This window comes from Thunnus thynnus, chromosome 20, assembly GCF_963924715.1.
Source record: "Thunnus thynnus chromosome 20, fThuThy2.1, whole genome shotgun sequence".
Lineage (NCBI taxonomy): Eukaryota > Metazoa > Chordata > Actinopteri > Scombriformes > Scombridae > Thunnus > Thunnus thynnus.
The window spans coordinates 14,240,721-14,263,126 of record NC_089536.1 but is presented as its reverse complement, the minus strand read 5'-3'; the positions used below and the strand labels follow the sequence as shown (position 1 = coordinate 14,263,126).

General features: G+C 38.6%; 2 protein-coding genes across 6 annotated transcripts in view; one reads left to right on the top strand and one right to left on the bottom strand.

Moving 5' to 3' along the window:
- lgi1b (leucine-rich, glioma inactivated 1b) overlaps positions 1 to 6,571 on the bottom strand; it is a 13,263-nt gene extending 6,692 nt beyond the window's left edge. The window contains exons 1-5 of one of the 5 annotated variants that reach the window (XM_067577010.1): positions 6,441 to 6,571; positions 3,876 to 4,132; positions 3,650 to 3,721; positions 1,936 to 2,007; positions 1,488 to 1,559 (exon numbers count right to left, since the gene is read on the bottom strand). In XM_067577010.1, the coding sequence (XP_067433111.1) occupies positions 1,488 to 1,559; positions 1,936 to 2,007; positions 3,650 to 3,721; positions 3,876 to 4,087 (428 nt within the window). In that variant the 5' untranslated portion in view covers positions 4,088 to 4,132; positions 6,441 to 6,571. Of the gene's footprint in view, positions 1 to 1,487; positions 1,560 to 1,935; positions 2,008 to 3,649; positions 3,722 to 3,875; positions 4,133 to 4,431; positions 4,595 to 5,052; positions 5,323 to 5,403; positions 5,533 to 6,440 lie in introns of those variants that run through there. The other 4 variants (XM_067577008.1, XM_067577009.1, XM_067577005.1 and 1 more) reach the window with 4 other exon arrangements.
- Positions 5,505 to 22,267, top strand: fra10ac1 (FRA10A associated CGG repeat 1). The gene is made up of 14 exons (XM_067577012.1): positions 5,505 to 5,644; positions 6,865 to 6,947; positions 7,233 to 7,325; positions 7,829 to 7,874; positions 8,146 to 8,222; positions 8,442 to 8,525; positions 8,704 to 8,788; positions 10,217 to 10,262; positions 16,669 to 16,782; positions 19,055 to 19,097; positions 19,350 to 19,501; positions 19,648 to 19,698; positions 21,293 to 21,377; positions 22,075 to 22,267. The coding sequence occupies exons 1-14, from the start codon at positions 5,627 to 5,629 to the stop codon at positions 22,115 to 22,117; spliced, it is 1,020 nt and encodes a 339-aa protein (XP_067433113.1). The 5' UTR covers positions 5,505 to 5,626; the 3' UTR covers positions 22,118 to 22,267.
- The last annotated feature ends 139 nt before the right edge of the window (positions 22,268 to 22,406 follow it).

Sequence of the window (22,406 nt, the reverse complement as noted above, 5' to 3'; positions counted from 1 at the left end):
GTAATGCATTAAAATACCAGCTAATAATACATGTATTCATCTATTTTTTGTATGAAAGTTTATCTACTCTTCACTAAAACAAGGGAAGGTAACCATTGATCAATGAGATGAATGAAATTCAAATGCAGGTTGGATATGAGCGGGGACTATTTTTTGGCCAGGAGCAGTGACTTTCTGCAGTTACCGCTGATTGCCTGGCAGCCTCACAGTGACAGCAGTTTTTTTATGGTCTATCTGTTCTGGCAGATACATTGCAGATAGTCATTGTTACAGTTTTTCATGTGGATTAAAACAAATTACATGTTAATTAGTGAGCTTTAGTGAGCCTTAATTAGTGAGCTCTGCCCTCGCTAATGCTGTGAGCGATTGTTACATGCACTCTGACAGCTTTTATCAAATGGGTCACTGTCAATAATATCTATAGTCGATAGACTGAGACATCTGAGATGGGTCAGAATCACTTATGTTGTAACTATTAATATTTACAACTCCAGTAATGAAAGTAATATTTTCTCTCGCCGATAGGATGCCTAAATAAATGTAGATAAACTGCCAAACCACTCATTACAAAAGCTTATAAATGTGATAATACTATGTAATGGGGGACTATTAAAAGTCACCCATCCATACTTAGAGCCATGCATAATGAGGTGCATATATATGCAAAGATTTGGCTGCACTGCACTGTCTAAACTCAAATTGTGTTAGGGAAGGCCTGTCAGAAACTCAGGAACAGATTATAGGTCACTTGGTTTAAGGTTACAGTACAGTTATATTTAGTCTCAACCTGCAGGTCACTCACGTTCTCAACTATCTTTAGTTTCGGCAGGCTTAACGGCTCAGGAAAGTGAAATAGTGTTTACAAAAACATTGTTACGAAACTATCATCATCATTTGTTTTCAATGGGGTGCCATTTTAACCCTAACTGTATATAACCCTACATTACTTATCTCATACACAAGCGAGTTTTTCCTCTTTTGCATTTGTTGAACACATCTACACATCTATCCCAAAAACATTAAATGAAAAAAAGCTAAATGACAGATATAGTCACAAAATCATTCATTATTTTCTACCAAAAATATGAGAACAGAAACTCTGTTGGTCCACTACATCTAGAGACACCCTGATCTGCCCTTCAGCAACCTGATCCAGCTGACAGCCAGTAACCTTGGACATCACCACTGGCTGCAGGACTTCTGCCTGCTTTGCACTTCTGACAGTGAGAGTCATGCAGAGAGAGAAAACAGGAAATTGATACACAGGTTATGTTGGAATACCCATGAGCACTAATATATCATTTCCCTTTCCCACAGTGATTTTTTTTGGAGAAATTATTTAAATAGAGATTATAAAAGTGGCAGGTGCAAAGTGCTCAACCAGCAACACCAAAGTGGCATAATAAATTATAACGTTTAGGAAGGTGGAGTAGAATCAGTAAGTTCCTCTTTAGTAGATATGGCCATTACAGAAACAGAATACTTACAGATGTATCAGTGCTTTAAGGCCCCGGAAGGCATATGGGGATATTGATGCAATCTTGTTATTTTCAATAAATCTGTGAATGACAAGTTTCACATTAGCATTTTGATATATTAACACAAGGCATACCAAACAAATATGAAATCTATTGTGACACAAAAAGTTGAAATCTGTAACTTCCTGCACATCATCTCATTTTACAAAGACAAAGATTTTTGAGTTTGGTGTTGATGGACACTGTTGTCCCACAATGCAATGCTCAACAGCTAAAACCAATATATATATATATGAATAGAAAGAAAGAAATCTTTAGGAAACCATTTTTGCTGTAGTATTGTTCCCAGACCATACTTTGATTGATGTTCATTTGTGTATATTTTGTATCAGTTTAGTACAATATAGTAATTTACAGCGATTACAGTTCTTCCAGAGAGTAAATAGATAATACTTACAGATATTCAAGATGTGGTAAACCTTGGAACGCATCCTCATCAATTAGGTCAAATGAATTTGCTGTGAACAATCTGTGGAAAAAAAACAAAACAGGAGACTAATTTAAAGTTTCAGATTTAGTTAGCGTCACAAAAAAATCCTCCCATTTCAATGCACCAAAACTGAGCTGAGAGAAAATTTTGAGGTTTGGGGATGTTGTACTATGTGACAAAATCTGGGAGTGTTTCTTTAAACTCTGTTTAATCATATTGAGATAATGTTGTGATCTGTGATTGCAAACCATCAATGACAGTAGCTCAAAAACAGAGACAAAGACAGGGTGTGAGAGCTACTGTTACAGTAACAGACAACATATTCATTCAGCATTTCTGCCCCCATTATATGGTTAAAGAATGAATGAAATGAATAAAACAGAGACATGGTAGCTCACTCCTACATCGTTTTCATTAAATGAAGGAAAGAGACAAATGGTTGCCACCTCACACATGTTTCTGAGTCACCCTTTAAACAGTAATGTAAGAATAGTGTCCGACAAAAAACATTTTGTGCACATCACCCCATCATCTACTCATAAATTCGTATTAAGAGAATTTGAAAGGTTCAACTCTGAAGCACTATAAATCAAATGTAGATGTCCGGCCACTGTGAGGTAAGTCTATCCTAAAAATAACATTTATCTCATCAATATTACAAAACATTGAGCAATGTAACCCCAAAAGTCCCTCAAAAAAAGAGGCTTTAAGATCACAAAGTGCTGGAAATCTAATTTTGGAATGAAACTCTTCATGTATTTCTTACTGCATGTACAGCAAACCAGCGATGGCAGCCTTTTACACCCACAGTCTGCTCACGTTGGCCACCGAGAAGCCCCATTGATTAGTCAGAACTCTAATGGAGGTTAAGATACTCCAGGTCACCTTGGCAGTAAATAATGATAAAAAGTGGCGATGCCAGTCATTCATGACCCCCAGTTACATTTACACTTCTTCCGGTCACAGCTGCTTGCTCTCACATCAGCCACCTCCCACATTTTAAAGTTCATGCACATTCAGACTGATTTAACGTCATGTGAGCATAAAGAGGAACTGATGCCAAGAAAAATGTTTTGCCGAGAGAAAACCTCACACGGTGACAGCGTGCTATTACTTGCAATAAAGCAAACCAAGTGCGATTAGAGAGCACAGTTGAACCTGACCTCTCTGTTAATTTGTCAGTCTCCATTAACAGATTGCTCAATAGACTCTAGTCCTAACAGGACATTTACAATAATGGATGCATAGTTATTTGTGTGGCTGTAATTTTACTGGTTTTTGTGAGCTGAATTCTGTCTTCCCGAGTGCTATCTTGTTCATTATTTATCTCTCTCTATATACACACACAGATCCTCTCTCCCCCAACCCCTGCTGTTAGTTGCTGTAGCCATGTGGTCTATTGCATAATCCTGACACCATTACAGAGAATCCCCCTTTAAATCTGCATATCAGCCTCTATACAAGCCCTCTGGGGAGACCCTGCCTCATTGTTTGATTTTGTAAAGCACTGAAAATGGATTTACACACCAGATAGGTAGATGGATGAATGGATGGATGGATGGATGGATGGATAGACAGACAGTTAGATAGATAGATAGATAGATAGATAGATAGATAGATAGATAGATAGATAGATAGATAGATAGATAGATAGATAGATAGATTAAAAGCCTTTACTCACAGCAGTTGCAGGGCAGGTGTGTGAACAAAGCTTCCTCCAGTGATTTCATTAAATCCAGACTTGACAAAAGATCTGAATGGATGAAGAATATATTGAAAGGTGACTTTGTTAGAAAATATAACAACACAGAAGACATATTCAGCTATCCAGCCTTTTGACAATTCACCATATGTCCATGACATTGCACAATAAACCAAGAGTCTTATTCAGGTGCAGGGATACTTACAGTGAAACGACGTCGGAGGGGAAAGTGTGAGGCACAGATCGGACACTCTCACACAGGGCATTATCTTTGGTGCAGGTACATCCAGAGGGGCATCTGGGTTGCCTCACTCTCCGTCCGTCCGCTAAGATCAAGCTGACAGCGGCGACCCAAACCAGGAGCGTCCACCCTTTCCATCCTCTCCATCCCCTCACTGTTCTGCCCGGGTATCCCATTCCTTCTGCCACTCCTGCACATGCAACTTCCCGGAATCACAGGATCTAAAAGACAAAAATTAATTTTTACAAAAAAGTATTTGTCTGTCTTGTTTGTTTTAATGATAAAAGCCTGGTGTTGTTGCGCTCTGATGCAGGCTTGTGTCTATGCTTCTTGCGTCTCAATAGGAAGGCACCAGTCCAGCGGATTCGTTCTGCAAAGCGCAGGATTACAAATGCGGGACAGACAGGGCATGAGAGCAGAGAGCAGGCTCAGATTCATGTCATGAAAGGGAATTATTTCAAGCTTCTAAACAAAACTCACTGTTAAAAAAAAAACAACAAAAAAACGGTCTATTTCTTACTAGTTATCTGCTTACAAATAAGTTGTCTTGTAGACTAAATTCTGCTGCCATGAAAGGAAAAAAAAAGCCCGTGAGAGAGAGAAAGAGAAGAGAAGAAAGAGAGAAAGAGAGAGATGGAGGAAAGAGAGGGGGGAGAGGCCCCAAGGTGCGCTTTTTTATCAGCAGTGCCAGCTATTATTTATGCGCGCTTCAGAGCCGTGCATGGCTAATGGGAAGCGGCTATTCATGAGGCTCTGTGCAAATGCACCTGCCTCACTCATTCAAATGCTGCCTCTTTTCTTCCCCGTTTCGGCATAATAATGACATTAACCGTGAAAAGAAGATGATAATTTACCTCGTAGTTAAAAAATAAACACGGAATATCATTTCAGGGATATTGTGGCATAAGAAATGGTTAGTAAAGTATGACCTCCAGAAGATTTTGATTAGGCAAGCACCCTAGGAATGAATAGCATTAATTTAAGTGTGTTTTTTTAAATTTATAATATCAACTCCTCGCTCAGATAGTAATTAATTTAGATAAAGCTGTAGGCAGTGACTGGCATACATGGGAAGACAGCAGTTCATTTCATATACATTTCTATTATTCTTAAGACAACAAAAGATGACAGGCATTCATACTCTCTGTAGGAGTTGTTTCTCACTTCCTGTCCTTTTTTCAATCCAACATTGACTGCTTTGTTGAGTTCAGTGGGCTGTAGAAACGGCATAAAACACTGGACTTTTGTTCACAGACTATGGCGAACTTCCACCCCTGTCACCTCTTATAACCCAAGGACTCAATTATACTGTAACATTTTCAAAAGGCATAATACCCTCTTTATTTCCCATCTAGTAGCCCATTCAAACGCCTACATGCATCCTGCAGCGAGGATGAAAGACATCACCTGAATCAATCAGTGTTAAAGTCAGTGTGTCTGGTGTTCTACTCTTCTTGTTTTTCATTAGAAGAAGAATATTTGTTTCATTTACCAGTTTTTGAAGTCATGGCTTGTTCTCCTCTAATACACCTGTATTAATATTCGTCCAATTTTTAAAGGATAAGAGGAATTATTTCCTCTTTTCTCGGCAGAGTAATTTATGAAGTTAGTGTAAACGTCATCAGACCGCGACTCGCCGCTCAACATCATCACCTGGCGACGCCGTTTTGTAAACATTCGTAGTCAGTTTGGATGCCTCCTGCGATTCTAATGTGATGGATAGTCTTGTGAAGGTTTGTATCTGTTAAAGTCGAAATCATATTTTTTATGCAGTCGAGTTCGGCGAACAGTTTCACTAGTTAGCGTTTCGTTTGCTGCTACTTGTTATAAGCCAGTTAACATAAAACATTAGCCTGAAGTTAGCCAAGGTAAACTGGTGTTGTAACGTAAATGTGGCTTAATTGCCAAATGTTTTGCTGGTTATGATTAGGCGTTTTGAACAAAATGCAACATTCTTGTACCATTTTAGTTTTTAGATAACGCTAAACCTTCTGTGCTTAAGCCTGTTTCCCTTACAGAGAAGGAGCCTTTAGACAACAGTCAATCATCAAAAAAGATTAGAGCACAACATTACAAAACCCACAGTGATATCTTAAAGATGCAGCCCCAGAAACTAGTGGTTCCTGGTACTGGATAATACAGGGTTTGTTACATTGTATCTCAGTTTATACGGTGCACCTTTTACAATGGCTACATGCAACATGACAATGGTGATTTTTGATGCAAATTATTTCGAAAATAATCTTACTCTAACCTAGTGTCATATTTACTGTTAAATCTGATCGTTGTGCAACTAGTACTTTTTCTGTAAAATGCAAATCTACAAAGTTTTTTGGCACTAAAAGTTAAGTGAGGATGCATTCAAACAATGCATAATAACATGAAGAGTTTTTATTTATCAATTAACTTAATGCAAAGTCTATTAAACAGAAGAAATCTAAATTAACTCAATATTTGGTGTAAGCACGCTTTGCCTTTAAAACAGCAGCAGTTTTCCTCGGTACACTTGCACACAGTTTTTCAAGGTACTTGGCAGGTTGGTTGTTCCTGCATCTTGGAGAAGTTGCCACAGTTCTTCTGTGGATTTAGGCGTCTCAGCTGCTTCTGTCTCTTCATGTGATTCCAGACTGACTCCATGATGTTGAGATCAGGGCTTGAGGGGGCCAAACCATCTGTTGCATAACTCCTTGTTGTTCTTGTTGCTAAATATAGTTCGTTACGACTCTAACTGTATGTTTGGGGTCATTGTCATTGTCGTGCTGCAGAATAAATATGGGGCCGATCAGATGCCTTTCTGATGGTATTGCGTAATGTTATATTATCTATGTTATCTATTATGTTTTGAATATGCATTATTCTGTAAGCTGGTGTCTGTGAATGCAGGTGTTTGTGTATTTGGTTATGAATGTGTGGTCAGCTGTACCAACACAAATGAGTTCTTGTATTTCCTCAGGTGCATGGAGGTGGCGGCGGCTATGACTCCGATTTCAGTGATGACGACGAAAAAGGAGAGTCCTCAGAGAGAGGACTTAAAAGGTAAAATTAGAGACTCTAGAATTCCATATTTGAACTGGGCTCAATAATATTGATCAGTTTAGTCAAATTTAGTTTATCTAAACTCATAGGGGCTCTGTGCAGACTAAACACTGAAATAGGTGTAACTGTGTAGGAGGTCATACAAAGGCTACTGTATTCTGAATAAACTTAAGTTCTTATTCTCCCCCCTTTACTTCTGCCTCCAGTAGCTTAAATTTACACTGATACGAGTAGCCTTTTCCACTAACACAAGCTTTCTGCGTTTATTTGTATCTTTGTTGACAGGAAACATGAGGAGGAAATCTTACAGAAACCATTTAAAAAAGGTCGGTATTCCCAGGCGGCTCACCGGAGTTTTCACTCCAGTGAACTGGACAGGTACTGTACAATCTATCACATTAAAATACATGATTCATAATGTTTTTTTCGTTATGTTTTATACTACAGCAATGTGCTAATGTCAGTTCTGAATATCTATGGAGGGACTGCATATATTAAAATTAAATCAATCAAATTCAAATCTTATTTGCAATTAGTGTGAACATGATGTACGACACAATTAAAGTGAGAAAAATTTCATTTTTATTTTCATGTCTGAAAACTCATCATTACTGCCAAGATTAAATTAATTTACCCACCGTCCTCACATTACCATTCAGAGAAGATTTGTGTTTTTTAATTAATTTATGCTTTAAATAAAACCAAATGGGAGCATAATTCATCTATGTTATGATAGTTTCCTCTCACTCCATTGTCCTCACTTTTTTATACAGAAAATGTTTAAGAAGTCTTTAGTGATACAAATGAACAAAATATGCTGTCAACATGAACTAACTCTTTGCTAATCTTTTTGATAAATATGATTGTTTTATATTTCGCAGAGAGGAAGCCAGGAACAGAAGAGCCCATCTGATATCGATGAATGCTGTATCCTTTCTTTATCAACCTGTCTCACTGTCCTGTGATTTCAACATAAAAGGATGAAACAGGTTGATAATCCCTCAAAAAAGACAAAAAGTCATATCTTAAAGCAAAAAAAAAAGATTTAATACATACAGTACATTTTAAAACATCATATAACAATCTTGTATGTTTAGTACATGTTGGTCCAAGTGCTAAGTTACTCTTCATTTAAAGGCTCAAACATTCACTGTGCAAAACATTTAAATTGATAATGACCTTAAGCAGACGTCTCCAGTTTGAGCGACATAAGAAGTTTGTCGGTGACTACATACTTTATTATGGAGGACAGATGGGCGACTTCAAACGTTCTGCGTAAGTGTTCTGTCTCACTGTCAAACTTAAAGGATCAGTCATTTGCTGCTAAAACTAAGAAGAGTGCGTTAACCATATCAGACAACTGTCTATGCATTTTTGTAATTCGTTTATATAATTACTTTGAATTTGAAGTAGCAGTATTTTTTTTTAACTCATCCTCCTTATCCATGTATTTGTGCCTATAAGCTTTCTCATTTAAGCTTTTCTTTCCCTCAGATCCAAAGACAAAACGGATGTGGATGTGCTGCGTGAGAATCATCGCTTCCTCTGGAGGGATGAGGATGAGGATGACATGACATGGTAATTATCAACTACTCACACAAGCTGCTTCAATATGCACTTTCTGTTTTCAGTCATTTTGTTCTTTTTCTGAAAACATGTATGATTGAACTCTGAATCCACAAGTAACTTGCACCTGATGACCAAAAAATGTTTCGCACTGTTGCCTAACTTCTTTCTTTTCCTTGTCGTGTCCCAGGGAGAAAGAATTGGCCAAGAAGTATTACGACAAACTGTTTAAAGAGTACTGCATAGCTGACCTCAGCAGATACAAGGAAAACAAGGTAGAATAAATGCATGAACGTATTCATTAATTGATTTATTGCCCAATTTAAAACAGCATGCAGCAGCAGAAGGTGTTTAGTAAATGTCAGACAATGTGACAGCACATAGCAGGTGGCTCAAACCACCTAATGATTAGTGAGTATATTGAATGCAGCAGCTTTGAACACGTTGAACATCAGTGAAATCCTGAAAGAAGTAAGGGACTGTTTTTGCGTATCTGTGCCGTTGTTAAGAGGTTGAGACAATGTCATAGGAATATTCAGATACACTAACAACAGTATGACATAATCTAATAAATTATGTGTGTACTGTTATGAATATATATATATAATGTTCTTTTCTGGCAGGCTGTTGATAAAATATAGTGTTTAGTAATGAGAAAAGACCTCTGGACACAGAAAACATATTCTTGTATCTGTTTGAGATTATTATTTAAAAGAAAATGGGCTGTTGGAACAGCAAAGGAAAGGAAAAAGTGAAAAACAAGTCACCACACCTACAGAATGTACTCAAAGAACACTACCTGCACTTGGCAGGATGATCCATTTTTGCACTGTGCTCCACTGTCAGAAGAAATTACGCTAATTGTCCCAGTGGTGGTGCCATGAGCAAAGGTTCAAATTTAATAACTCAGTCACTTATTTCTGCCACTACTGGTCTATTTAAGATGAAAGTTGTGTGCAAGATGTGTTTTGGCACTGTGTTCTGTCTCTACTGACCACAAGGCCATTCTGGGCTCAATCCAGACTTTAAAATTGACAATATGTTAAACCCAAGGGCAGTGTGCTTATGGCTCAGCTCCATAACTGCACTGTTTTCTCCACTGAGTACGCTATACTCAAATATATATTTTAAACTCATGTGCTATCTCAGACTGTTGTGATGTTGATGGACCTGACAGATAACATACATATATAATATACAATACCCAGATTGAAATATAATAATCGGCACTATATAAAACAGTCGAAACTTAAAACGCAGCTCTGACAACATAATTCAAGTTGCCGCAAAACTTCCTACATGAATCCAAATTTGCCCACAAATTATTCTGATGTGCCTAACGATTGCAAATATAGCGATGTGTTGCATCATTCCCAGTTTTGATCTATGGTTTTGGGCAAATGAGGTGTGACAGCACACAGATGACTCAACAGACAGTGGAGAGTGTGCTATACAGGAACTGGCTAACTTATAAATGACATGTTCACTGATGCTTCGTTAAATTAAATATGCTTGCATCTATCATACAGCATTCTTTCATAAAAAACTAAACTGAAAATATGAATAAACTATGTGTACATGAGGATAGTAGTTGTTGACATCTGCAGAATGTTTTTTTCATTTGGCCCAGTGTTCAGATGCTGAAAACACATTGAATGCTGCCACAATTCATTCATTTTATTCTTTCAATTCGTGCCCAACAGTTTGGATTTCGTTGGCGGACTGAAAATGAAGTCGTCTCCGGCAAAGGTACAACAAACTCCCATCATTGTCTTGCTATATGTGTGTTTTGAATATACTGCTGTTTCATAACATAAATATCATACATTCTATTGTTATTGTATTTCTAATAAGAGAAACACTGAAAACATTCCTGTTAGCTAGAGAATTATCTTTCCTTAATAAAGGCCTTTCCTCGGACAGGGTTCCTCATAACACGGCCAAAAGAAGTTGACAACTTTCTCCACTAGGTGGCGACATAGACAAGATGATTTACACAGTAGTACAATACATACTGTAGACTACTTGTCTTTACAATTCTCTCCTCATGTAAAATATGCTTGTTTTACTTCACTTTGACTTATCGGCTTGACAGAAGAACACACAAAACCTTTCAAATGTTTGACCTTTCAGTTGAGCTTTCTTTTTGTTTTCCTGTGTGCTCATGCCTCTCAACCTTGTGTGACTATTAGTGCCACTCAATAATCAATTGATCTGTTTATTCACACAAACAACCCCCGCCCCCTCCTTTTTAACATTTGTTTTTTTTCTATTTATGTCTCACACTTAGAGCAATACCTCATTCAAAGAGCTTACCTCGACAGTTTGGCAGGGCTTTGATGGTTACTGTCTATTAATTGTTCAGGATTAGTACAACACCTCCTCTCTGTCTACACTTCCTGTGTGTGACAGCCACAGATATTTATAGGTTTTACCTGGAGGGACATTATCAGCCACTCTGTGAGGGTAAACCCGTCGTCACAGCTCAGTGATACGCTTTGAGGCACGCAGATGCACACACATTTCACATTGTGAATAATTAGTTGTTTTAGTTGTTTACATCAAATATACACAAACACAGCATGCCTGAGAAAGCTGAATAAGCCAATATATTGTTCCAGATTAAGACTGTGTAATCCTGGTCTCTGACACTTCACCCCCTGTAGCAATACTGCACAGGAAGTGGAATTAGATCAGGTCAGAGGCGCTTCACTTCAGCTGTCACGTCTGTGATTTGTGCACATTAATGATTCCTAGAGACATACTTCTTAAGCACTATTTAGAGCATGTGATGCTAAAACTCTCCAATGAAGTCAGTACTAATCTAATTCTGTAAAGTTGACCCACCATCCTTATTCAGAGGTAGAGAAAGCGCTTGTGCAAAGTAAAAGTTAAAAGTGTTTGGGTGAAAGGTGGAGAAAGTCTTAATCATGGTTACAATTTAACTAGAGCTTGATTTGATATGCAGATGCAGGCACTTCACAGTTTTTGTGTCTTATTCATTGTTTAATGCAAAATGTGTACAACCTGTAGATGTGTCAACAGCAAGATTCTATTCAAGAGTTTATAGTTCAATTAGTTACACCTGGATTGAATGTTGTTAATCCAGGCTCAGGAGTTGTGTTTACCAGATCAAATGGCCAGATTATATAGGGATATAAGGAATAGCAATATATAGGAATGAATTTGTATTTTTTTGCACTTGCAATTCCTTATAAGAGGCACTGCATTTCCACCTTGCCATGGACACCTTTTTGACACTGTCCTCTTATCACCCCCTGTGCACTTCAGGCTATGTTGGTATTAGGTAATGCTGACCACTGCGCACCTAATTAGGTAGATTACAAAGAGCACTGATGTTTCTTTTCATGACCACAGTGTGATATGGGATGAAGGAGTTTGCTGTAACGGTTAAGTACCGAATGGTTTGATTCTCTCTTCTTTTGTAGGTCAGAAATATTTTTCCTTTTAAAAAATTAAAGGTGCAGTGTGTAGGATTTAGTGGCATCTAGCAGAGCAGACTTAGCAGAAATGGAATATTATATTCATAGGTATGTTTTCAGGTGTTTATAATCACCTGAAAATAAGAATTGTTGTGTTTTCGTTACCTAAGAATGAGCCCTTACTATTTACATAGGGAGCAGGCTCTCTTCCACAGAGCCCGCCATGTTGCAACGCCATGTTTCTCGAGCAGCTCAGAACGGACAAACCAAACACTGGCTCTAGAGAGGACCTTTCGAGGTTTTTTGCAAGTTTCGCGGCCACCATAGGTTCTTCTACACGCTTGGAAGGGGGGGGGGTGTATTCAGTTGGTTGCAATCTGCAAACTCACTGCTAGATGCCACTAAATCTTACACATAGGTCCTTTAAAGAGAAAGTATAGGTGTCCAGGGGGTGGATAACGTGTGATCCTCTCCCCAGGACTCCTATGTTTCCCTACATCTTAAATGATTATTGAGGAATGAGATTCACCTTTTATTCATTCTCACAACTTCTTTTTTATTTTGTCCAGAAACATTCATACCTTTTTGAAAGATTCACATAAATATATCACTACACTTCTTTGTGCGATATTCCCAACAACTGCTCAGTGGAGTAGCTTGAAACCCGCGGCAGGAATATGTATCACATTGCTTGTGCAAAATTGGGGACCAACTCGTAAAAATATTGCTCCATAGCACTACTAGTGGGCAGAAACTCCATAGGATACCTTTGAGTAATCTAGCCATAGTCAGTGTAATTTCTTCCTTGCACACGATACACATGAGTGCATGAAGCTAGGATTGAAGTATTTTGCCAAATATTATCTTTGCTTCCAATAAAATGTCAATATGTGAGTATTATGTGAGTCCTGAGAGTCTTTTACACTGGAGCAGATGTACATGTGCGGTGTAAGGTATGCAACCGCTTCATTCCAACTCTTGTTTTTCTGTGTGTTTCCCTTCTGGTACAAATTGAGCGTTAGTCTTGCTGTCAGGAGGAGGTGAAAGGCCAAAGTTAGTTGAGGCCAGGCTTATTTTTGGTGGGCCTCCTGTCAGGGTAAATGGAGTATCAAAGGTCTTGGCTTACGTAACTTAAAAAAAGGTTTTTAACACTCTCTCACCTACAGTGCTGGCATCAGGTTCGACGCACCTCTGGCGCCTCTGTATAACTGACACTGTTAGGTTAAGTGTTAGGCCATCTGACTTTTTTTTTTAAATATTGTCACCTCCTATTACATACAGGCAGTTTGGATTAATTTGTGGTGTATTTTAGTAAAATGAAAGTGTCCTTTCATTTCAGGCCAATTTAAAGGTGTTACTGTTGGTTGTTGGTTTTAATGAGTGCTTTAGGCTGGCCTGAGTTCCAGTGTGGGCAGGGTTTGTACTTTAGAAGTATATCCTACTGAGCTCTGTTGGGCCAGGCAAAATAAATCAGCTCTGGAGAAGTATCTGAGTGTATCTTTAGTGTTAGAAGTTATAGCTAATAAACCCACAGCCCACCAAGCTTTCCCAGTCTAGTATGGTTTTTAAGTGTTTATCTGTGAGTGAATAGCAGGGTGTTGTACATTAAAATTAATAGGAGTATTTTTCAATAGTATACAGCGTGAGAGACAGATCCAATGCAGTTCTTGGGACTTAAACAGTATAAAACATAATCCTAGTTGCATATAATGCCCTTCAGTCTACTTAGTTAACTGGATGGTGTGGAGTCAATAAATGTTTCAAAACAGAGCGAGTGTGGCACTTTGGGTCAGCAGCCTGGACTTCTTGTCAATGTGAAAAACATACATTAAGAGGCAGAATCTGATCCAGAGTTAGAGGTGGGATTGTGTGTCATTTTGTAAAATACACTTATTTACTATCTTGGAGTCTTGCTGTCACTGTGAGGTTGCCAGGTCACCGATGGAGATTCTAAGAAGTCACTATGCCCGGCCAAGAAATAGTCACACAACCCCCTGCAACTTCTCGTTTTTACACTTTGTTCGTTGTGCAGATTAAACAAACGAGATATAAACTGTATTAAATTATTATTCAGCTTTTGAAGTGCTGGTAGGCAGATTTTGTTCCTTTCGGACAGAGCCAGGCTATCTGCTTTCCCCTGTTTCCAGTCTTCATGCTAAGCTAAACTAACTGACTGCTGGCGGTAGCATTATATTTACTGTGCAAACATGAAAGTGGAATCAATCTTCTCATCTAACTGTCGGTATGAAAATGTCTTTCCCAAAATGTCAAACTATTCCTTTCAATAAAACGTGTTTCTTTTTTCTAAGTCAGGCTCCACAGTCATGTGCTAATAAGCAAGTTTTTGCAACTACCTATCTCCTTAATCAGCTTAATCTGTGAAACTCAGAGAGTGTGCTACATGTTAAATCGGAATATTTTCTCAACAAACTGGCCCGATTTCACGATAATGCGTCCTTTGTGAACTTTTAACGGTTATCCAAGGGTGCATAAAAAGTGAAAGAGGGCCGGCTCGGGTCACAGCCCCGCAACTCCATCCAGTGAATGTTAATCATGCAGCCATCTGTCTCGCAGTGTATCCGTCTTGATCTCAGACCACTGGCTGGTGGAATTAGGATCCTTTGACGTAGAAGGACAGGAGTTTCCTCTCTTTAACGGGTTTACTCAGCCAACCTTTTGCCAGGTCTTCTCATGAAGCACGTGAGGCTCACCTGATGTGTGAGGATAACTGAACACTTGTCAACAAAATACACTGTACATCCTTTTATTTCTATCATCAAAGAAAGGGTGCTCTGTGTGGCACTATTTTAAAAATCTGCCTCCTGAGCCCAGCACTATCGACTAACACTGTGCTCATTAGCTTTCATGAGGGTACAATAATGTTTTTGAGTATAAAAAGGGGCTGAAAGCTGTCAGAGAGAAGAATTGTATTCCTGACCTTGATTATATTTAGTTTTTGACATTTATTTTGTCAAAGGAGTTGCCTAGAAACAGATTTCTATTGTATCCACTCTACCAGGGTTGTGGTTGTAAGTAGCTGCAGGGTCAGACATATTCACACTCTCCATGTTGTAACCTTTGAATATATCACATTCTTTTATATTCGACACTGAGCAGCTTCACTGCAGCAGCGAGGGATTCAATACCCTATTCAAGATAAGCAGGGCCTTTCTCCTTTTTTCTTTACCAATACAGTAAATGCCTGGTTTGTACATAGAGTAGATGTATCCGTTGATTTGTGTTTGCGTGATGGAGAGAATAAGATGTCATGGGACAACTCCAGTGCGATTGTCTTTGACGTCACTGATGATGGTGAAGACAGCACAGGATTCTCTCAGGTATGCGGGCACTGGTCACTGTTTGTGGCATTATGTTGGCACCAAGGTGAAGAGATGGCCCTGTCTCAAGTCACACCCATGTAGTGTCAGAAAGGACCGGTCATCAAAGATTTAAAGGAACATCCTGGCATTTTTATTTTCACATCACTAAGTACTTGTCAAGTTATGAAAAATTGAAAATGCAGCTAAGTGAACATACAGTATATGTCTGGCATCCTAAAACGTGACAAGTTTTTTTAGTTAGTTATCCGTTTAAGCTTTCTAGCTTTTCTTACTGTTCCCCATTTATAAGGAATTGGTTGATTCGTTAATGAATGTTATTTTTATGTTTAGACAGATTGCACGCTCCTGCTGCAAAAATGACTGACAGACTATAAAATTTCACCCTTCAGTTGATGTAATGAAGTTGGTTTCACTATAGTTACTTTTAAGTTTTATAATGAACCTTTTGCAAAAAATGTTTTAAATTTTTTTAATTTGAACTTTTAGATGCCATCAAACTGTAAAATCTGACTTTAGGTTGTTATTGAAGAATAATTTAGGGAAATAGAATTTGATGAACAGTAAGTTAAAAGAATCAGAGGGGTATCAGAAAAATAAAAGTCAAAGTCACTGGCCAGAAGTGCTTTTTTTCCTGATGTCATAGCTCTTTAATCCAGTACAGCACATGACTGCAAAGTCTGCCTTATGGCGCAAGTGGCCCGAAGCCATGACAGCCAGCGTCACCTCACCTGAATGTTTAGAGAGTCTTGATCTAAAGTAAGTGCAGGCAGGCATCACTTTCCTCTTGGAGAATAAGGAGCGTCCCCGTGCCTAGAACGGCCTGTTCTGACGCATTCGCTCCCTCTGTTACCGTCTGGAGGATTCCCGGGGACCAGATCAATGCCACCTTAAGCTCCTCTAGGGATAATAGGCATGCTGTGCAGCAGCTTGAGGGAGGCCTGAGGGGATGAGGCGAGGTGAAGAAAGGGAGATGAGAAGGAGCAGGGGGATATGGAGGAAGGGGTGTAGTGATAGATGGACGGGGGCGAGAGTGCTGAAAAAATCAGAAAAAGTGTGAGATTTATATTCTGGATTTCTCATTTGTAAAATAATTTTTTAAAATATACAATCATCTTTTAATTGTGTCAATTCTGCCTGTTTGTTCTTTCTATATTATACATAATCATTCTTGACACATAATTATTTGTACATTCATCACCAGGGCACTGTTGCTCAGTTAATCTTCACTCCTTACTAATAGATAATCAATAAATGCGGAATTGAGGTTGTGTCTTTGCATTTATCGTAAGTTGTTGTGGATCTGAGATAGGTGGATGAAATATATGTAAACATTATTGATGTATTCAGCTCGTGTGCTCTCTTGTCTTCCAGGTCAATTCCAGTGTGGAAACAAACGCTGTGAGAAGCAGGAAGGCCTAAAAAGCTGGGAAGTGAATTTTGCCTATGTAGAACAGGGCGAGAAGAGAAACGCATTGGTCAAACTCAGTAAGCCAAAAGACAAATTATTTTCTCATTTTCTCTGATCATTCTAAGTAAAAAGATTTGTTAGTGTGCATGTGTCTTTGCGCGTGTGTGTGTGAGGCTGTGGCCTAGTGGGGGTTTCCGTCTAAGACCCGGCTCATAATAATCCTCCTTCAGGTATCATACTGCAGAAAATCCTGTTATAATAATTACCGTAATTGGAGGACCCACCAGTCGTAGTAAACTCAGTCAAGCAGGAAATGACAGGCTCTTTTAACAAGCTAGTGCAACAGGTCACATCCAGACGTGTCGCTTCTCCTCATCAACAAAAAATGTTTTCCTGTTTATTGTACTTCTAAATCCAATGTTTTGACAATCCTAAATGGTTTGACAGTAATGAGACACGATTTGTTGACCCTGGAGCATGAAGTTGATAAGGCGCACTGGAGAGATGTAATGGATCGTGATGATGTTGCAATGGAGTCATGAAGGAAAAGGAATTATTAAATACGTTTCTCAAAACATTAGCAACAACTGATAAAGTTTCAAATTGTACTTATGAACCCATAAACTGTGTTATGATGACAATGAAAAGCATCTTTCCTGTAGAGTAAAAAAGGAGTTCCACAGGGTTCAGTCCTTAGTCCACTTCTCTTTATATATATTATAAGTTTATAAAAATTATATACCAGAATTATGGAGCGAGTTTCCAGATGATACTGTCATATACAGATGGGTGAGAAATTAAAGGAAAAACCAACATAAAGTGTCTTAGTAAGGTGTTGGGCCACCAGAACAGCTTCAATACGCCTTGGCATGGATTCTACAAGTCTCTGGAACTCCTCTGGAATTCTTCAAAAAGATATTCCCTCATTTAGTGTTTTGATGATCTAATTGGGTTCAATTGGGTTGAGATCTGGTGACTGTGAAGACCATAGCATATGATTCACATCATTTTCATATTCATAAAACCATTCAGTGACCCCTCGTTATGGATGGGGGCATTGTCACCCTGAAAGAGACCACTCCCATCAGGATAGAAATGTTTCATCATAGGATAAAGGTGATCACTCAGAACAACTTTGTATTGATTTGCAGTGACCCTTCCCTCTAAGGGGACAAGTGGACCCAAACCATGCAAGCAAAATGCCCACCACAGCATAACAGAGGGACTAGATCCCCTCACCGTAGGGGTCAAGCATTCAGACCTGTGCCAGTTTTTCCTTTTATTTGTCACCCATCTGTATGCTTCTGGTACAAACATTTTTTTCAGTTTACACACAGTTTCAGTGATGGTTATATTTTATAGCAGCATGAATTGAAAGTAATGTTTAATGACAAGAAGTACGAATATGCAACCCTTGCCAGATATATAATGATATATAAATAGAATTCAAAAGGTAATGGATAAACTGTTGAACAGGTATCTTAGGTAAAATGTCTCTCATAATAAATCAATAAACATATAGGTATGCCCTGGGATCCCCCAGAAAGAGCTGGAGGACATGGCTTGGGAGGAAGAAGTAGGGGCTATCTTGTTTAGCCTGCTGCCACTGCAACCTGGACATGAATAAATGGGGGGAAAGTGATAGGTTATTAACTCTGAATATAAAATGAAATCTTCATTTTAACATATTTCATCCTTAATGTCCCAGCTCACCAACATCATAATTATGTTGCCATAATAAGTACAAGAATTAAAGGACAGGTTCACAATTTTTCAAGTCTGTCTTAAAACAACAGTCCTTATTATGACCAAAAATGTATTCAAAATTTTATAGGAAGATAATATGGGCCTGAGTTAGTCAAATAAAATGGATATCTTCCACAGTTAGTCTTTTTAGTAAAAAAATCCCTCTTTGTGTCTCAATGGACAGTGGTTTCCTGTTCAGCTGCAGTGGAAGGATTGTAACAAAAAGAGGGAAATGGCACTATAAAGACTGTAACTTTGAAAGATATTGACTTAATTTGACTAATGTGGATGGCTGAGGCTTCATATTAGCTTCAAATAAACTTTGAAATACATTTTTGCCCACTATCACTTACATTGAAAGTGCATTATGAAGGGACCTCTTAATTGCCTGTATGAACAGGAGGAATCATCACAGCAAGAGAAACGTGTCAATGCTCATTTGGGAACCTGACTATTGTTTTAGGACAGAAAAACTGTGAAGCTATCCTGTAATGTTACATCACACTGATAATGGCTGTAATAATAATAATACGCTAATACCAGTGAAACAGTTTCTATGACCGTTGCACTGTAGATGATGATGCCATGTTGGTTCTGTTCTAGGACTATGCCCTGAATGCTCGTTCAAACTCAATTACCACCACAAGTAAGCAGCATACTTTTCACCTTTTTTACATTAAAAATTTTCTCTTTTTGGTCACAGTGGGTGGTTTTAAGCAGTTTCATATTCCAGCAGACTTTATTACAAGATGTATAGAAAGCCTTTGCCCATTCAAGAGTCTTTCATGAACCTCTGAAACATGGCCTTAAAGGATTTCAAGTTGTATTTCAAATGGTGCCATAGTTGAGATCTTTATATTGTGAATTCAGTTTGATCAACCTGTGTTTCTGTCGCCAGGAGGAAGGAGGTGAAGGCAAAGACAAGGACTAAAGGGGTTTCAGAGGAGAACCAGGAGCCATCAGATAAGAAAAAGAAGAAGAAGAAGAGGAAGAGATCATCCTCACATTCCAAGAAGCACAAACACAAAGACAAACATAAGAGGCACAGGGGTATGACTCGTCTCTTCTCCCTTGCTGATATAAATTTCTTGGAAATTATATCATTCTCATTTTTCATTTGTGCTTGTCATTATTATTTTTTAACAACTCCCTTTTGATTAAAACATATTTTACTTTACAACCCTGTTTCTCTACAGCTCAATCCACCTCTTCCAACAGCTCGGTGGAGTCGCGGGACTCGGACAAAGGTAGCGTTCATAACTCCCTCACACACATAAACACACACACACACACACACACACACACACACACATTAGAGCACCTCCCCCATTTTAAAAGACACACACATTGGACAGTTTATGATCTACTCCCCGAGGCCTCTGGGCCATGACACTCCTCCAAATTTTTGGAGTGAAAACACACTGACAATCCCTCCTGGAAACACCATCCATTAGCCCTGTGCATAATAGTAGAAGACCGACAGCAGGTCTGCTTTTTCTCAACTGCCTCTCTCTCCATTCCTCTGGACTTTTTTTCTTTGTCTTTCTCCTCCCTCATCTTTTTTTCCTTCTCTGTGAGCAGTGTAAAATAATTTATGTCCTTGCCCCCGTGCCCCTGTTCTGTTTATTTCACGGTCTGGATGGATGGGTGGGTGGGTTGATGGAGGTGTACACAAAAAAACAACTTTCTGCATCCAGAGGTTATGGCATTTAGTTCAATATGCATCTGAATTTATACACAAACACTCTCACAATCTGTCTCAGTCACACGTATATAAAGCAGTTGTTGAAGGATAATCGTGATTTTAATGAATTTAAGATTTCTAGAATATGGATGGGTTCAGTGAGGCTTAGGGAAAGGAAAACCAAACCAAAATTTTTTCTGGTTTGACCATGGCTGGATTAAACCTTTAGGCTGCCCCAGGGCCAAAATATGCAACTGGTCCCCTATTGACCCCCCAAACTAAAATAATACATTCCTTGAAAGTAGATTTTGACAGGCAAGACTAAAATGTAGCATCATATGATTAATTAATAAGCTAGTAGTTAGTAATCAGTAAGTAAGTAAGTAGCTAGGTGCATATGTTTAAATTGTGACCTGCCATTTGACTACAGATGAAAATTAGCTGTAAGCTAACTCTGGTACAGTATATCAAATGGTAACATTTAGGTTTAATACTATACATGATCCCTTACTAATAAAATAAATAAATAATAAGGGAGGATCCACCTTAGTTGATATTGTACTTTAGAGGAGCAAATTACCTATAAAAACAGTGAACATGGGGTTTTTGTCTGTGGCCCCAGGTCAGTTTCCTACTTTGACTAGTTCGTAATTCAGGCCATGCATGAATCAGGTTGTATAAAAATCGTTGGTTTTCGCCTTCAGCAAAATGTCAAATGGACCCTTCCATAACCTAATTGAACGAATGCACCACTCCCTGAGTTGTCATTGGTATATGTTTATGATTTTCAGATTGAAAAAAAACATGGCCACTGTTCTGGAAACATCAGTTCTTTGCACTTTAAATGATCCACTAAAACTTGTTTGATTACATTTGAGGAGAGAAATGAGCCTTACAGTTGCAGTCATGCTGCATTCATTCATAGATATACTCCAAACTTTAATCATCTTTAACACAGCGACACAGTGACATTTACTGATTGATCTGGTACATACTTTTCCCAGACTTATAATTGTAAGACTGAACTGAGGAAATTAAGTCTTGTCGAGGCTAACAGTAAAGACTGTGATATTGAAAACGATAAATAAAGGTTAATGGTTGACATAGTTTTTCCTTCTACGAGTCTGACTGTCTACTCTCTGAAACTCTCCTGCTAGACTCCGAGGTTGGGGATGAGCCAGAGGGCCAATCAGAAGCTGACCACTGGCGAGGGCCCGCCCCTGCGGTCGAGGAAAAGTCAAGGTGAGACTAACAGTCAATGTTCATATTAAACCACACCCAGTAAGCTGCTGTAAAACCATCACAGTCAGTCTTTACCACTTAGCCTATATAGGTTACTGATCTTTATATAGTACAGTATGGAGACCACTTAGATACCCAGCACAAAGCTGCCCTGAACTGGCCTGAAAGTCACTAAACCTTAAACTTACTCCTGTCACGCTTCTCCTGACATTTTAAATTCTGTTCTCAGAAAGATATAATATTCCTGAAAAGATCAATAGTAGGAGGCCGGTGGTTCATCAGCTTTCATTCAAGTACATGATCCATCACTCTGGCTTTAGAGTATTAGCTAATTATATCTGAACAGTCACACAGCATGTTTTATTCTAAAAGAATTAAGGCTGTGGGAGCAGCAGCTTCTATAATTTATGTAATTATAACTGTATTGAAGATTAATATCATGTTTGTTACAACAAAATACTCCTAATACGATTTTTTTTGCTGCCCGCCACTTTTTATTTGCTTGTGCTATGTACCAGTGTTTGTACTCCACATTATTTCATATTGTCTAGAGCTTAAATTAAACATAAAAGCAAAGTAATAACACTGTTTGGAGGAGCTAACTTTACAAAAGCATTTAACCGTCTGTGTCAGTTTGTGTACACTGTGCATGACAGGAACTAACATCTCTAAATTTTTGTTTGTTGTATCTGTTCAGGGAGGAGGAGTTTGATGAGTACTTTGAAGACATGTTTCTTTGACTCTGCTGGAATCAGCGGCATCCCTGCTGTGACTACACTTTCTTCTGTGCTCCGCTGACATTAAACAAGTTTCTTTTTGAGTGCATGTAGATGTATCTGACTGTATGTTCAAGGAGTGCTACCGAAATAAACACAATGTTTACCCTGTAACTGTCTTTGATTTGCACGTCTATCACCATCTCCGTTTCAATCCCTCCAATGTCGCTGCGGAAAATAACCGAAAATTGTTGTAGCCATGCTAGCAGCCATGAAATTCGATACAGACATTTATGTCTCCCTCAGGATGAAT

Coding starts and splice junctions, on each gene's coding strand:
- fra10ac1 (XM_067577012.1), top strand. Junction 8,789..10,216: donor GCAGATACAAGGAAAACAAG/GTAGAATAAATG, acceptor CGTGCCCAACAG/TTTGGATTTCGTTGGCGGAC. Junction 19,502..19,647: donor CAAACATAAGAGGCACAGGG/GTATGACTCGTC, acceptor GTTTCTCTACAG/CTCAATCCACCTCTTCCAAC.